Source organism: Seriola lalandi, unplaced genomic scaffold, assembly GCF_002814215.2.
Source record: "Seriola lalandi dorsalis isolate HSWRI2012SDOR001 ecotype SW California unplaced genomic scaffold, Sedor1 jcf7180002054316, whole genome shotgun sequence".
Lineage (NCBI taxonomy): Eukaryota > Metazoa > Chordata > Actinopteri > Carangiformes > Carangidae > Seriola > Seriola lalandi.
This window is the reverse complement of record NW_019524869.1, coordinates 302,333-318,786: the sequence shown is the minus strand read 5'-3', so window position 1 is coordinate 318,786 and position 16,454 is coordinate 302,333. Positions and strand designations below refer to the sequence as shown.

Below are 16,454 nucleotides of genomic sequence, written 5' to 3'. Positions count from 1 at the left end.
ACCTGAAGCTTCTACTCAGACGTTTCTAATGTAAAGTTTCATTTATCATTGAGCGGCTCTGTCAATAAAAGCACTGTGTGTGTGCATGCACCTCTGCTACACAAAGTCATTTCACAAAGTCTATAAATGCAGATGAAAAATTTCAGGAATTCTCTAATCAATAGTCGATTAATCATTAACATTGATCATTTAGTAAACAACAAGTTAAAAAACAGTTAACAATAACACTAAATAATGACACTAAACAAAGCTGTGAGACCATCAGAGACCTGGAGCCTCCAACAGGAAACAACCTGTGACCAGTCACTACAGAACTACAGTCTCTACAGAACTACAGTCGCTACAGAACTACAGTCGCTACAGAACTACAGTTCCAATGAAACTACAGAACTACAGTCACTACAGAACAACAGTTCCAATGAAACTACAGTCGCTACAGAACTACAGTTCCAATGAAACTACAGAACTACAGTCTCTACAGAACTACAGTCCCTACAGAACTACAGTCGCTACAGAACTACAGTCGCTACAGAACTACAGTTCCAATGAAACTACAGAACTACAGGCTGTACAGAACTAGTCACTAAAGAACTACAGTCGCTACAGAATTACAATCGCTACAGAACTACAGTTCCAATGAAACTACAGAACTACAGTCGCTACAGAACTACAGTCGCTAGAGAACTACAGTTCCAATGAAACTACAGAACTACAGTCTCTACAGAACTACAGTCGCTACAGAACTACAGTCGCTACAGAACTACAGTCGCTAAAGAACTGCAGTTCCAATGAAACTACAGAACTACAGTTGCTACAGAACTACAGTCACTACAGAACTACAGTCACTACAGAACTAGTCGCTACAGAACTACAATTCTATTTAAACTACAGAACTACAGTTGCTACAGAACTACAGTCGCTACAGAACTACAGTTCCAATGAAACTACAGAACTACAGGCTGTACAGAACTACAGTCACTACAGAACTACAGTCGCTACAGAACTACAGTTCCAATGAAACTACAAAACTACAGTTGCTACAGAACTACAGTCACTACAGAACTGCAGTCTCTACAGAACTACAGTCCCTACAGAACTACAGTCGCTACAGAATTACAGTCGCTACAGAACTACAGTTCCAATGAAACTACAGAACTACAGTTGCTACAGAACTACAGTTGCTACAGAACTACAGTCACTACAGAACTACAGTCGCTACAGAACTACAGTTCCAATGAAACTACAGAACTACAGTTGCTACAGAACTACAGTCGCTACAGAACTACAGTCCCTACAGAACTACAGTCCCTACAGAACTACAGTCGCTACAGAACTACAGCCGCTACAGAACTACAGTTCCAATGAAACTACAGTCCCTACAGAACTACAGTCGCTACAGAACTACAGCCGCTACAGAACTACAGTTCCAATGAAACTAGTCTCTACAGAACTACAGTCGCTACAGAACTACAGTCGCTACAGAACTACAGTTCCAATGAAACTACAGAACTACAGTCTCTACAGAACTAGTCTCTACAGAACTACAGTTGCTACAGAACTACAGTCGCTACAGAACTACAGTTCCAATTAAACTACAGAACTACAGTCTCTACAGAACTAGTCTCTATAGAACTACAGTCGCTACAGAACTACAGTCGCTACAGAACTACAGTTCCAATGAAACTACAAAACTACAGTTGCTACAGAACTACACTCACTACAGTCGCTACAGAACTACAGTTCCAATGAAACTACAGAACTACAGTCTCTACAGAACTACAGTCGCTACAGAACTACAGTTCCAATGAAACTACAGAACTACAGTCACTACATATCCAATAAAACTACAGAACTAGTCCCAATGAAACTACAGAACTACAGTCTCTACTGAAACTACAGAACTACAGTCACTACAGAACTACAGTCGCTACAGAACTACAGTTCCAATGAAACTACAGAACTACAGTCACTACAGAACTACAGTTGCTACAGAACTACAGTCCCAACAAAACTACAGAACAACAGTCGCTACAGAACTACAGTTCCAATGAAACTACAGAACTACAGTCTACAGAACTACAGTCGCTACAGTTCCAATGAAACTACAGAACTACAGTCTCTACAGAACTACAGTCGCTACAGAACTACAGTTCCAATGAAACTACAGAACTACAGTCACTACAGAACTACAGTTGCTACAGAACTACAGTCCCAACAAAACTACAGAACTACAGTCGCTACAGAACTACAGTTCCAATTAAACTACAGAACTACAGTCGCTACAGAACTACAGTCGCTACAGAACTACAGTTCCAATGAAACTACAGAACTACAGTCTCTACAGAACTACAGTCACTACAGAACTACAGTTCCAACGAAACTACAGACCTACAGTTGCTACAGAACTACTGTCGCTACAGAACTTCAGGTCAGGAGGTAAATCTGCAGTGAATAATTGTATAAAACAAACTGACTCCTGCTAACTGTCACTTATGGTGCATTTATCAAACAGCTACAATTCAAACCCTCACCACATTGTTAAAGACGATTAGTCTGTATCTGAACACATACAACCACGAACTTACAGAAAAATTATCCACAAGGACCAATCAATCAACAATCAAAGAACCTTGGGGCGGGGGGTCATCAGCTGTTCTGTCCATAAAAAGCTTCTCCACTAACGTTCCAGAAAAGTGTAGCAGTAACATTTATATACTTCCCTTTAAAATTACACTGCACTTTTCTGCTTTATCTAAACGTCAGAACTCAGATCCAGATCCTCAGTGCACACATGTCCCTGCTAAACATTAGCCTCTTCAACAGAGCAGTGACATCTCTGGTCCAGTGGGAATCAAACCTCCAACCCTGAGGGATTCAGTCATGTTGCCGTACATGATAAGGCCTTCACCTGCTCTTTGAGCTATAAGTATCTGGAGGAATGTCTCACAGCCTGACACTGAAATATGACTTCAGGCCAACAACTCACCAGCTGCCATCTTGTAAAATAAATAACTCAATGTACAACTCCTTCCTGTCAAAGCCTCTCAGCTTCCTGACACTTTAAATGAGTTCTGAGTTTTACCATGGGCACTTCACTTCTCCTGAGGCACAAACATTTAACAGTTAACAGTTTAACCAGACTATGTTATTTTGATGCAGGTTAGTTAAATGACAGCAATGACACCCCCCATCCCCCATGTTTCTGCTCTGACAAACAAAGACCAGAACTTTGATCCTGTCCACTGACAGAGGACATAGTGAGAGGGAAACTGGCCTCGAGCAAAACCAAAACCAATCCTGACTGTCTGAGTGTCCACCCTGTACTAGAGCTGCTCATGAACCTGTACTAACTGTTAATTGTTAATCGACTAATTGATTAATGTGTTTTTCACCTTCAAAATTTTCAAACAACACCCTAAAATACATCAGTAACAGGAAGCCTCAGCTCAGTGTTCAGGCCTTAACATCAGCATGAATGTGATGAATCAGCACAACATGGTTGACCATCATGTGTCACCATGCAGCTCTGGAAATCTCTGCTCTCATCACAGCGATCAGAGGCCACATTTAACACACATCAACATGTGTTTCAGATTTAGGACTTAACCAGCTGATGTGTTGGCAGAGTAAAGACAACAGACAGGCCTGGTCCTGATTCTGAAGCACTTAACCTCACTTCACCAGGATACAGAGAAAACAACAACAGTGGACACATACACAGAGCTTTAAGCCTCTGTCACTGTGTGTCTGACATCTCCCCTCTCCCTCTAATCCACCTGACCACATCACAAGCTCTCCACAAACACACACTGACGGATGTAGGTGACCCAAAAATAAGATGGAGGCCAGTGGTTACCGCTGAGCCTGGACGATTAACCAGCCTGTCAGTCAGGCCGTCTGAGCAGCAGAGACGAAGCCTCATGTCCAACACCTTCAGTTTGACGATGTGACTCTGTGTGATGTAAAATCACAGCAACACTCACCAGAGCAGATGGTGACTCTGAGAACACACTGGAGTGGGCGGGGCTCTAACACTCGCACCTGGTGTTAGGTTTAAGGCGGCAACCATTATTATTATTATATTATTATTATTTGTCTGAGAATTTCACAAACAAAGAAAAACCAATATTCACATTTTGACATGTACGTTTTAAAAAACGATTCAAACAACTGAGTCATTATCAAAACTATGGCTTATTATTATTATTTTTAAGGAGGGGGTGACCTGATTTTGCGGCTCTTCAAACAGGTGAATAGGGTTAGCAACCGTCCCATATAATACGGGATCGCCCCGTATTTAAAAAGAAAATGATTCTAGTACTTGTTTTCTCGGTACTTTGTGGATTTTAATCAATGCGGGATGCATTTTGTCCCATATTTTCGTTCATGTTATTCCCTCAAAGTACTATGAATAATGACAAGTAAAACCAAACCAGTTGCCACCTTTTTTCACATAAAGGTGGCAACCCTAAAGATGATTATCTCTTTTACATCACAGCACACCCAGCTTCTCCAAAAGTTTCCCTAAATTAACGTTACATCCCATCGTGTATGTTTTTTTGTTTTTTTTTAGCAGAAATGTCTCAAATCACAGATTTTAAAAAGAGAGTTTGTGAGGAGGAGAATCGCAAGGACTCGTGAAACAGTTCAGAGTGCAAATGTCATTAGTTCTTCTAATATGGGGGAAAAAAAGTTAATTCATGTTACTGACGAGATACAGTTAATGAGTCAGGACCGACAGTGGGACTAGTCCTCAGCCACAAGTGGAAGGTGCCGGTGGAGAGGATCAGAGCGCGAGAGGAGTCAAGGCGAGCATACCAAGTCTTTAGGAGTGTATTAATGAGTGTATTAAAGCCGAGGTTTATTTATCTATTCTATTGCCCCCTACCCCCGGTTGTACGGCTTAGTACCACCCCCGCCTAATTTTCGGCCAGGAAAAACCCTGATTTAACCTACAGCTGTAAAATACAACACACACACACGAATGCAGCAAAAACACTTACTTTTCATTCTTGCAGTACATGATACTTTTACTTCTGTCAGACTCTGGATGCAGGACAAGTTCTCAATCAGCGGATCACCAGAAAATTAATCAGCAACTAGTCTGATAATCACTTAGAGACACCAACACAATAACAGATTTAACACACCTAAATCCATCTAATCGATCAATTAAATTGATCAAGACAATATAATTGATGCTTTCACTAGTTTTGCTCAGATCAGATAACAGTTGACAGATGATTATGTAAAACCAGACTTTTAAAATGTTAGTAACCCAACATAAAACATATTTAATAAAGAACCCTATTCAGAAATAAACAGAAACTCAATCTGATTTGAACAATTTATCAATTAGCTGATCAAAAATTTCAATAATTTATTGTTTAAAGTCATTTGAAATTACAGTAACGAGCAGATGAATCCATAGTAAAATAACCATTAGCTGCCGCCCTGCTCTAGTTATCCCTGATGATTTCTGAAAAATGTGTCTTTTGTTATGACTGGAGCTCCATCAGTGGCCCCACCCTGCCTCTCTGCTGCCTGCTCCTCATGGCTGAAGCAGCCCAGACAGGCCTGTTTACCTGCCAGCAGCCTCATTTCATAAACAACAACAACAGCTCAGGATGGGCACTTGTTAAAATTACACCACTAGCGTTACTAAAAGCCTGTGAAAGATCACAGAGGAGCTTCAGGGGACACAGGCCTCTCCAGCTCAGTGGTGGTTGATGTTGGTCAGGGTGGAGTTTGTTTTTTTTCTCTCTTTTTTTCTGGGTGGGGGGTGGGGGCGACAATAAAACACGTAACTCTGATTTCAGGCTGAGGCTGGTATGGTCTTAACGTGGAGATGTGGGGAGGCTGACAGGGAGGGGACGCAGAGCGGATTCCTTTGTTGTGACTAATCTCTGGGTTACAGCTTCAACGGCTAACTCCCTTGCTTCCATTATCGGACAGGTTGTTGTCTATATTGTCTAACACTGTCTGTTTGACTTTCAACAGAATATAAACCGGCAACCTCACACAGTCGCACCTCTATTGTTATTCAAATGCCCAGATTCCATCTAATTTAAGTATTACGTTATAACGTTAGCTTAGCACTGATGTCACCCTGATTTCTGACAGGAGAAACCTCAGACTAATATCGCGAGTTTATCCTCTTCTTCAGCTTTGTATTAAAGAAAATGATGTAGCCCGGTCAGCCCATCACCTCCCGGTGCTCGTTATTGTGTTTCGTTTGTGGCTGCAGTAACAAAAACCAAGAAATCGTGTCCGGTAATGGAACCAGATGGGTAGAGGCACAGAGCAGAAGGCGCTGCTCGGTCTGAAACAATGATGATGTTTATAACTTTTATAACGTTTTAACGATCAAACTCATCATATATCTAAACGTGTTAATCAGTGAACACAGGCCTGTGTTAACACGTCGCTGGCGGATAAACGGTAAAATATCTCGGGTTAAGGGCTGACGTGACGCTTCCTGCGTGTCAGTGAGAACAGGTGGGCCGCGTCGGTACAACACAGCAAAACCGGGGCCGAGCTGCCGCCTCGTTCACCGGGAACCTCTGTGAAAACGGTTCAAACGGATTCATCTTCGCACCAAAAACACGCCTCTGGACAAAAGTCCATTTCCCCCATTCACGACCACATTCAGGGTTAGACAGCTGCTCCCGACCACAGACCATCCGCCCGCGTCAGGGTAGCATCACCGGCCGGGCTAACGACCGCGGCTAACGACCGCGACTGAACCGAACAAACGTGAACAGTCCGGACAAAACGACCATACTTTCGCACGATTTACCGTCTGTCGGTCATTAAAGCAGGTTAAACCGACAGAAGGAACCTTTCCCTTGACTTATTTATCTCCACGTCAGCGTGTGGACAAGCACACGATGCTAACCGCGACTGACGCTCAGAAACTTGTAAGACGGAAAAAAAAACCCGTTAAGATCCGTCTGATCTTAATTTCTCTCACACCGAAGATCAAAACTAGATTATTAATCTGGTCCACAGATAAAAACCCGTTCCCGCGCCGATTAACCGTCGTTTTGCGTTCAGATACTCACAAGATGCAGGAGCCGGTGAATCCTCCGTCACCGCAGGTCGCTCTGCTGCCTCTGCGGGGGCTGGGGCTGCTTTCCGGGATTCAGCCGCTGGGAGGGCGTCGCTCGCTGGGGCAGGTTCTGGCTCGGGGGCGGCCGGTTGCTCCAGTACAAACGTACTTTCCGGTTCGGCTTTAGGGGCGACGACTTGTGGCTCCTCTACGATTAGGGGGGTCTCAGGAACAAAAGCAAATGTGGTGGAGTCCGGGATCTCCTTCTCCATCTCAGGCTTCGGTTCCGGTTCCTTCACCTCTGGCACCGACACAGGATCTGGCTCCAGTACCGTTACCGGCGCCGCTGGGGAAGCGGAGGAAGTGTCTGTGACCTCGTGTGGCGCAGTATCTTCAGCAATGTGCCTCTCCAGAGCGTCCTGAGCCCCGCCGACCAAGTCCACGATGTCATCCACGCTGAAGAGGTCTTGTTTGAGCCGGTCCGGCTCGGGGTCCGGTTCGGCCTGGTAGTGGTGCACCCCCTCGCTGAACAGAGAAGTGGTGGAAGAGACTTGCTGCTCCTCGCTGTCTGCCATTTTTCTTTTTCTTCCCAAAGTCGGTCCTCAGGTGCGAAAAGTTGAAGTCCGGTAATTTTTCGGCTCAGTTACCGCGTGTAACGAACTTTCACCAGGAAGAGCTGTGAAACTGCGCTGGTTACTTCCTCCGGTAAGATCGCTTTTTCACCCCGGAAAACTGTACAAGTGCGCCACACGACAGTTGCCCCAGAGTCGGACCCGACTCCCAGGCGTCCACCGTGAAGTTGAGAAGAGGGGAACTCCGCTGACCAATTACCTGCGGTTTAACTTCTGAGTGACAAGAGCAGTGGCCAATCAGAGTAGCCAAAGTAGCCGCTGACCCCGCCCCCGTCAAACTGAACCTGAGGAGGAGCAGAGAGTTGCTCCAGCAGGGCAGTTATTACATAATTTAACTCACTCCATTTTCTTCAGTACATTTACCGAAGTACCGTGATCACGTGACGTCGACCAACAGCTACCTGGACCTGAGATTTTACGTCATGTTATTGTATTCACGCAAAGAGCAGAAAAGGGAGAAGTAAAAAACATTTGCAGTGTAGAAATACTCTGTTATAAGTTTAAAGTACTAAAGTATTAGCATCAAAATATAAAGTACCAAAAATGAAATTTCAGAACAATATGGAGTTCTAATACTTAATGATAATAAATAATTTTGGCTAATTGAATTTTAAATACTTTATATCCTGAGTTCGTTTTATTAATATGAATCTGAAACATAATTAGTAGCTGACACTTTGAATGAAATGCATTAAAAATATTTCCCTCTAAAATATGGTGAAAAATAAGGTAAGGTACAAGAACCTCAATATTACACTCAAGCACAGAACTTGACTAAATGGCTTCAGCTACTTTCAACCACTGTAACAGTCACTCTTCACAGTAAGACAACAGTGATGGAGCTGCAGAGGCTGACCCTTCTGGCTGCTGATGTTTTGTCTAGCGCCACCTTGAGGTTGACTGTTGTAGTGACAGTGAAACATCTGTCTGATGGATTACATGATATTCAGAGGGTAGATGCTAACTCATGCTACTGGCCCAGTCAGTCATGTTCCCCAGAGGATGAACCCTATTGACTGAGGACAGCCTCACTTTGTCTCTCCACAGAGATCAATAAAGTTTATTCAGAGAACGTCAAGTGAGGAGCTGAGGACAGGCTGCTCTATATATAACATGAGAGTATATATGTCTGTAAGTCTATACGGACACAGACATGTGACACTGTGACGGGGGGTGGGGGGGTGAGGTTCTGCTAAAATCAGATCTGCTGCTTCTGACAGGTTTGATTGATTATTGATTATTTATTGACAGTAGGTTTTAACTTGTGTATCATGTTGATTATATTCACTTGATGTCAAGAGAATTAATTGGTATTAATATTTATTAGCTGCTGTTTACTTAAGAGTTATTCTGTTTATCACTGATAATTTATGATATCATTGATACATTGATCAATTTATTGATCAGATTACTTAAGTCAGGTTGGCACTTATTGGAGTTTTGAGACTGAGCTACAGGAAACCAAATTCCTTGTCCTTTACTGTCACTTTGCTAACACAGTGATGTTTGACAAGAATAATGTTTAACATTTGAGCAGCTGCTGACACAAGACAAAACTTTACTTTTACATTTTAATGTGGATTCTTTCCTGTCACTGACGCTGGAGCCTCATGGTGAATCCTTTAATGTCCAGTATGACCAGTAAGAAAAACCAGTGTCAGTGTGAGTGATGTTTAAAACTGTGAGAGAGAAGATGAGGTCTGAAAGAAGGCGATAGAAAGTCAAAGAAGCTGTGTCATGCTGGGCCAGCATCTCACACACACACACACACACACACACACACACACACACACACACACACACACACACACACATACTGCAGGAGATCAATATGCTTGATGGAGCCAGGCAGTTGTGAGTCAGCACTGAATCTTTGCATCTTTTGCTCTCTTTGATCTTTTAATCTCATTCTCTCCATCATTGTTCTGGTCTTGCCTCAGTCTAGTTCTAAGTTGTAGTTCGAACTCTACATGGTTTGAAAGCTCTAAGTGTCCTGATTCTGTCTGTGTGAAGTATTTTAGGATCCTCACATCAGTGCAGCAGTTATGACACAGAACTGGTTCAAACCTGATACTGGACCAGTGACTTGACTGAAATCAAACACTAACCTTTTTATCTTGGAATATTGTGATAAGAAAGACAACAGGGAGGCGCAGGTGATAGAACACAGGTGAAACACACAAGGGGCGGGGCAGACAATCACAAGCAGAAGACAGGAAGTAAAAACACAGTGGACACAGAAGGAACTCTACTTCAAAATAAAACAGGAAATGAATCAAACGTCCAAACGTAAAGTGTCCTCCTAGAGCAGACCATGACAGGATGTTTGGTCACTGTCATCTTTGTTTATTGTAAAACTCACATTTGTCTTCTTTGTCTTTAGAAGTCACAGTAGAATAAAATCTTCATCTCCTACAAGGCAAGCAGAGAGAGATGAACAGAGAGGATTCTGGGTAAACAGTGGGCTTTGTTTATAGACTGTGGGAGTGTATTTTTTTCAGTTTGTGTGAAACAAAGACCGCTCTGTCTGACCTGTGCACTGTGTGTTTGTCAGGGTTACTGGACCTGCAGGAGCTGAGATAATTACTACTGTGATGAGGACACGTCAGGGTCCTCGCAGTGTTTGTCACTGTTTCAGGTTTAAGTCAGATTAAAAGAGGGTTAGGGTTAGGTTTATTATTTTAATCCTCTTAATTCAATGGAGGAAAACTATGACACAATATTTTATTTTACAATAAGAACAAACAAACAACATAAAATGTAACTTCAAATGTGAGTAAAATAAAAACTAAAATAATAATGAGATGAATGAACAGTCACAGATGTCATGGTTTATTTCTACCTGTTGTATTTCGCATAATACTGGTTATTTTGGCTCCATCAGTCATGGCAGTGTGAATTGCTTTTTATCAGATGCATGCTGGGATACATCCAGCCTCCTGTGACCCTGACCAGGATGTCCCGCCCACCTCCAGGTAACTTCCTCTTCTGTTCATTCTATCAAAGAGTTTTCTCTTCAAACTTTGTAAAGAAGGAAAATGTTCCAGAGGTTTTCCCCATGATGAGAACAGGAACACAACAACACTGTCATTATTATTGTTGTTGTTGTTGGTGTTGTTGTTGTTGTTGTTGTTGTCATTGTAAGAATTGTCTGACCTCTGTGTTTGAAGTGAATCTCAGCCTCAGTTTTTGGATGTCTGCCCCCTGCTGGACATCAGCTGTCACTATTTCAGATTTTTTACCTGAGTCATTTCTCTGCCACTAGCCAAAGGTCAAAGGTCAGAGAGTGTGTGTGTGAGTCTCACACTGAGGATGCTTATTCACTGAGAGGAAAACAAAGAAAATACAGAATCTGTTTTTTCATTCTTTTGTCACCTGGTGATGTTTTACTTTCACACAAAACATTCAACATCATTGAACGTTATTGAAAGGTCCTTGGATGTTTTTTCATAAACACAGAGGCTTCAGAGTCCTGTAGATATTTACCTAGAGGAAGAAGAAGGTTAAAACAGTGGAGACTCTCAGTCTTCACAGGAAGACATGCTCCATGAGGCCGGCTCCTTCCAGATCTGGGGACAGGACTCTGGTCCCACCCTGGTCTAGCAGGACAGACAGGATGTCCTGGCTCAGGTCGGCCCGCTTCAGTTCAGAGCACAGAGACGCAATGAGGATCCAGACTTCCACTGAAGAGTCGCTGTCCTCCAGGATCACGTCCTGTAGCACACCTGAGAGGACGAGATCCACAGAGGTCACCTCAGGTCAGCTGATCTCTCAGTAACTTGACAGAACTTCTTCAAATTTGGCACAAACATTCACTTTGATTCAAGGACGAATTTATTAGACTTTGGTGGTCAAATGTCAAAGGTCACTCTGACTTCACAAAACATTTTAGCCATTACTGAAGACCTTTGACCTCTCTCCCACTGACTGTTGGTGACGCACCCTGTCCTTGGCTGACGAAGCCGTCCAGCAGCTGGAAAGCTAAATCCCACTGCTGATGGTCAACCAACAGAGTGGAACAAGTGCCACCCACTGACAAGATGGCCGCCCGGCCCCGCCCCCGATGCTTCGTCAACAGCTGGAGGAGAGAGAGGCTGGGCGAGCGACACAGAACCCAAAGACAGTCCTCTGGGAGAGAGAGAAAGACAGAGAGAGAGAGGGACAGATGATTGTTTCTACAGTGAAAAATCTAATCAAGTCAATTTTTATTTGTATTGCACCAGATCACAACAGAAGTTATCTCAAGGCACTTTCCAAATACTGCAGGTCTACACCTCTTGATATTTAAATTAACAGTTTCCACATTAACTTTATTAAATCTTCTTTTTTTCTTTTTTAATTTCAACTTAATTCAACTCAGAAAGTTTTAAACATGAGCTGGTCTGAACACACACACACACACACACCAGCTGTGAGCTTGTTGTGGTGCTTCATGAACTCGGCAGCGCTGCAGATGAGGCCTCTCTTGCACATGCTCAATGCCGTCTTCCTGTCTAGCCCGCAGGCCTCATAGATGATGGTGGCCAACGCCAGACAAAGGTCGGCCACGCCGGGGTTGTTCTGCGCGTGCTCAGTGAGGATGTCTCCCAGGTGCTCGGTGAAGCTGATTCTGAGAAGAGAAAGATGTGAAGCAGCAGCAGACACTCACGGTCACTCTGACTCATTCATTTTTACTTGTTCTGAGTGACGGCGTGAACGACAAGCTGCGAGGCGCCACGCTGCAGAGCCAAGACCACGCCCACCACCGAGAGAGACGCTGACAGCTCCACACCGTCTGGGACCGTCATCAGCAGAGCCTGGAAGAACAGGAGGGGAGGGGGGACCGACCCCGGGGGGGCCTGCACAGCTGAGAGGAGAGAGAGAGGGACAACAATAATCCACAGTTATAGTACATCACTGTCACAGTAGAAATCTGTACATCTGTGTGTGTGTCCACCTTCAAACATGGTCATGGTGTGGAGGTTCCTCAGGACTCCTCCAGGAGAAGTGGCTGCGAGAAGAGCAGCCTTCTCATACTGAGCTAAATCAAAGAGCTCAATGAACCTGAGAGAGGAGAGACAGTCACTCATTCATTCATTCATTCATTCATCACAGACAGTTCAGATTAACACCTGTCCAAGTGATCTGTTAGGAGCTCGGCCTCGTCAGCTCCGGTCGGCTGCTCCTCCTCAAACAGCTCAGTGTCATCATCTGTCACTGCAGAAGCAACAGGAAGTGACATCATTAAACACATGAGCAAACTTTGTGCTTTAGATCACAGTCTGAGTGGAGCCAAACTGACACAATGAATCACCTGAAGAGCATCTTGACTGCATCATGAAACATTAAGATATCAGATGTTAATAACTGATCATTAATATTGAATTGTAATTAATAAAAATAAATAAATAAAAAATATTATTGATTGATCACAGGTGCAGATTGTCTCACCTCTGTTCTGTCTGATGTTCTCCAGAGTGGAACCCATGAGTTCCTCTAGAGGAACCTGCCCTTCCCCCTCCCCCCCCTCCCAGCTGGACAGACAGTCACACACAAACCATAGACGCCTGCACCTGCAGACAGACCGAGAGAGACAGAGACAGAATATGTTAAAAAGATCAGATGTGCTGGCCCCTCCACCTCATTATATTATATTATATTATATTATATTATATTATATTATATTTATCATTAACATTCTGACCATCACTGATATTCAAACAGCTGCTTATTATTTCTGCAGCAGGTTTCATGGTTTCATGGTTCTGTTCTTACAGGACTTTCAGCCGGTGGCTCTTGGTGCTCAGCTGGTCTCTGTGGGACTCGGCGGTCTGCAGCTTGGCGTCCAGCTGGGCTTTGACCTCCAGAGAGACACAGTGACTCTTCCTGTCCAGTAGAGCAGCTCTCTGGACCTGGAGGTGCTGCAGATGTCTGTCCAGAGCTTCAGGATCCTCAGACTCAGATACTGTCAAACCTGAAACAGAGGGGACGCAGTCTGACAACCAATCACAGCCAAGGACAGGTAACCACACAATGGGCCCCTGGACACAAACATCTAAGAGGCTCCCACCCCCCTGAACAAGAGCAAGAGCAAGAGCAAGACCCCCAGACACAGACAAAAACAAGGAGACACAAACAAATCTCTTTGTTGATGTTTTGTTTCTGTTTGTTGTTGTTTGTGGCTCTTTGTAACGTTGTAGCTCTCTCTGTCTCTCTCTCTCTGTCTCTCTCTGTCTCTCTCTGTCTCTCTCTGTCTCTCTCTGTCTCTCTCTCTGTCTCTCTCTGTCTCTCTCTGTCTCTCTCTGTCTCTCTCTGTCTCTCTCTCTGTCTCTCTCTCTCTGTCTCTCTCTGTCTCTCTGAGTGAATGGCGGAGTGAGAGGAGCGTGGTGCTGCAGAGAGCGTTTTGTGAGATTTTTCGAGTTTTTCTATCTTTCCTAATTTTTTTCTGTATATGTTGTAAATAGTGTGTAGTTCAGGTTGTGTAGGTGTTAAGTTTTTGGTGTGTAAATAGGAGGTTGGGGGGTTGTTTTGCGGTCGGCCGGCGTCTTCGCTGGTCGGCGTGGTGAACGCCGACATGGAGTTCACCAAACTCAGCAGGAAACACGGGTTTAAAATCTGTGCTGGGTTTCAGTGCTCGGTGGAGGACTGCAGTCTGGCAGTGGGGGAAGTTGTGGGTCACAGCAGCATTAAATCTGCTGCTCGGATGAACGGCTCTGTTGTGATTTTTGTGGACAGTGTCGAAAAAGTTAATAAGATTATTGAAACTGGAGTTGTGGTGAATGACACGTTTGTGTCGGTGTCTCCTCTCGCCACACCGGCTAAAAAAGTCACCATATCGAACATCCCTCCGTTCATCAGTGATGAGGTTTTGTTGAGGGAGCTGGCGAGACACGGGAAGATCGTTTCCCAGATCAGGAAACTGCCGTCGGGATGTAAATCTCCGCTGCTGAAACATGTGGTTTCTTGCAGGTTCTGATGATCCTCAGTAAAAAGGATGAAGAGCTCAGTCTCGTGTTTAATGTGAGAGTGGATGATTTTGATTATGTCGTGTTTGTGAACTCTGGGACTTTAAAGTGTTTTGGATGTGGGAGGGAGGGACATTTAGTCCGAGCCTGTCCTGATAAAGTCTCCTCTGCTGATAAAACACAGAGGGAGGAGGAGAGAGGAGACACACAGAGACAAGCTGGACAAGATGGTGGGGGGACAAAAGAGACACAGCAGAGTCAAGAAGACTCTGACACTCAGAGACAAGGACATGAAGCAGCTGTCAGTCACACAGGGAGGGAGAAAAGTGGTGACAGTGAAACGGCAGCAGGAGAGCAGACTGTGGTGAACACTGCAAACACAGCAGCAGAGGACACTGTGAGAGACACAGCGAGAGACACAGCGAGAGACACAGTGAGAGACACAGCGAGAGACACAGCGAGAGACACTGTGAGAGACACAGCAGCAGAGGACACTGTGAGAGACACAGTGAGAGACACAGTGAGAGACACTGATGAACACGTGATGGAGCAGAATGATTTTAAAGTCCCTGTTCTAAAAAGGAAACAGACCAACAGTGACAGCGGCTCTCAGGCCAAGAAAGGAGCAGTGACCATCAGAGAGAAGAAGAAGGAGGTGCAGCCAGAGTCTGAGTCTGGCATGGAGGAGGAGGAGGAGGAGGAGGAAGAAGAGGACTGTGATGAAGGCAGCCAGCCTCACACTGACTCACAGCTGTCTGTTGGATCACAGCAGGAGGAACAATATGAATTACAACAAGTTAAAAAGTTCCTGCAAACAACGAAAAATATGAAAAAAGTCCGAGTGGAAGAATATTTTACAGACAAAGAAGTGTTTATACGATCTGTCAGATCACAGATGAGCAGCAGAGGAAAAGGGGGTTATACTGACCAGGAAGTCTACAGACTGAAGAAACTCGTCCTGAGACTCAAACAAGAACTGAACAATGATGAAGACTCAGAAACAGTGTAAGACAGTCTGGTTTCTGTCTGTCTTTGTGTGTGTGGTGCTTCTCACATCAGAGGACATGAGTGATTTTAAAGTCTCCACACTTAATATAAATGGAGGCAGAGATGTGAGGAAGAGAGCCAGTCTGTTTGAACTGATAAAAGTGAAGAGTGTTAATGTGATGTTGGTTCAGGAAACACACAGCGACTCTGTAAATGAGACTGACTGGAGGAGGGAATGGGACGGGGAGGTGGTTTTAAGTCACTTAACTAAGACCAGTGGAGGAGTGGCACTCCTCTTCTCTAAAAACTTTCTGCCACAGTCTCATGTGGTGGAGGAAGTGATGAAGGGGAGACTGATGGTGGTCAGAGCCAAATATGAGCGTTTTACTCTTGTTTTTATTAATGTATACGCTCCCAACACAGGACCTGCCAGAGTTCAGTTTTTAAATGAACTAGCTGTGGTTTTAAGTCAGTGTGGGCCTGAAGAGGTTTTGTTTTTAGGAGGAGATTTTAACTGCACAGAGAACGATCAGCTGGACAGGAATCACACGGAACCTCATGCCGCTTCAAAACGAGCCATGAAGCAGCTGGTAGAGGATCAAAGTTTAACGGACGTATGGAGGGAAATACATGGGAAACAGAGGCAGTACACTTGGGTCCAGACCAGAGAGAAGCTTCTCTCGATGGCCAGATTAGACAGGTTTTATTGTTTTAAGCATCATTTTAGTATTTTTAAAGGGTGCAGAATACTTCCTGTGGGGTTCTCAGATCATTGCATGGTGTCCTGTAATGTGTATATTGCAAATGTGAAACACAAGTCTGCATATTGGCACTTTAACA

General features: G+C 44.1%; 2 protein-coding genes across 3 annotated transcripts in view; both read right to left on the bottom strand.

Moving 5' to 3' along the window:
- LOC111655383 (uncharacterized) overlaps positions 1-7,857 on the bottom strand; it is a 29,099-nt gene extending 21,242 nt beyond the window's left edge. The window contains exon 1 of one of the 2 annotated variants that reach the window (XM_023406745.2): positions 7,065-7,857. In XM_023406745.2, coding sequence (XP_023262513.1) covers positions 7,065-7,626 — 562 coding nt within the window. In that variant the 5' untranslated portion in view covers positions 7,627-7,857. The remainder of the gene's footprint in view (positions 1-7,064) is intronic. The other variant, XM_023406746.1, reaches the window with a different exon arrangement.
- A 2,631-nt stretch (positions 7,858-10,488) lies between these two features.
- Positions 10,489-14,238, bottom strand: LOC111655380 (clathrin heavy chain linker domain-containing protein 1-like). Its single transcript, XM_087174107.1, has 9 exons — positions 14,202-14,238; positions 13,438-13,636; positions 13,114-13,235; positions 12,795-12,879; positions 12,620-12,726; positions 12,358-12,529; positions 12,090-12,292; positions 11,626-11,811; positions 10,489-11,408 (listed from the first exon to the last, which is right to left on the bottom strand). Exons 1-9 carry the CDS (start codon positions 14,236-14,238, stop codon positions 11,212-11,214), a joined length of 1,308 nt encoding a protein of 435 aa, XP_087030233.1. The 3' UTR covers positions 10,489-11,211.
- Positions 14,239-16,454: the final 2,216 nt, after the last annotated feature.

What these genes read in the sequence shown, in the direction of transcription:
- LOC111655380 (XM_087174107.1), bottom strand. Translation starts at nt 14,238, where the DNA reads ATGTCGGCGTTCACCACGCCGACCAGCGAAGACGCCG. An exon ending in AGCCACCGGCTGAAAGTCCT is followed by an intron (nt 13,236 to 13,437) that starts GTAAGAACAGAA and finishes GTCTGTCTGCAG; the next exon opens with GTGCAGGCGTCTATGGTTTG. An exon ending in CACGCCGTCACTCAGAACAA is followed by an intron (nt 12,293 to 12,357) that starts GTAAAAATGAAT and finishes TTCTCTTCTCAG; the next exon opens with AATCAGCTTCACCGAGCACC.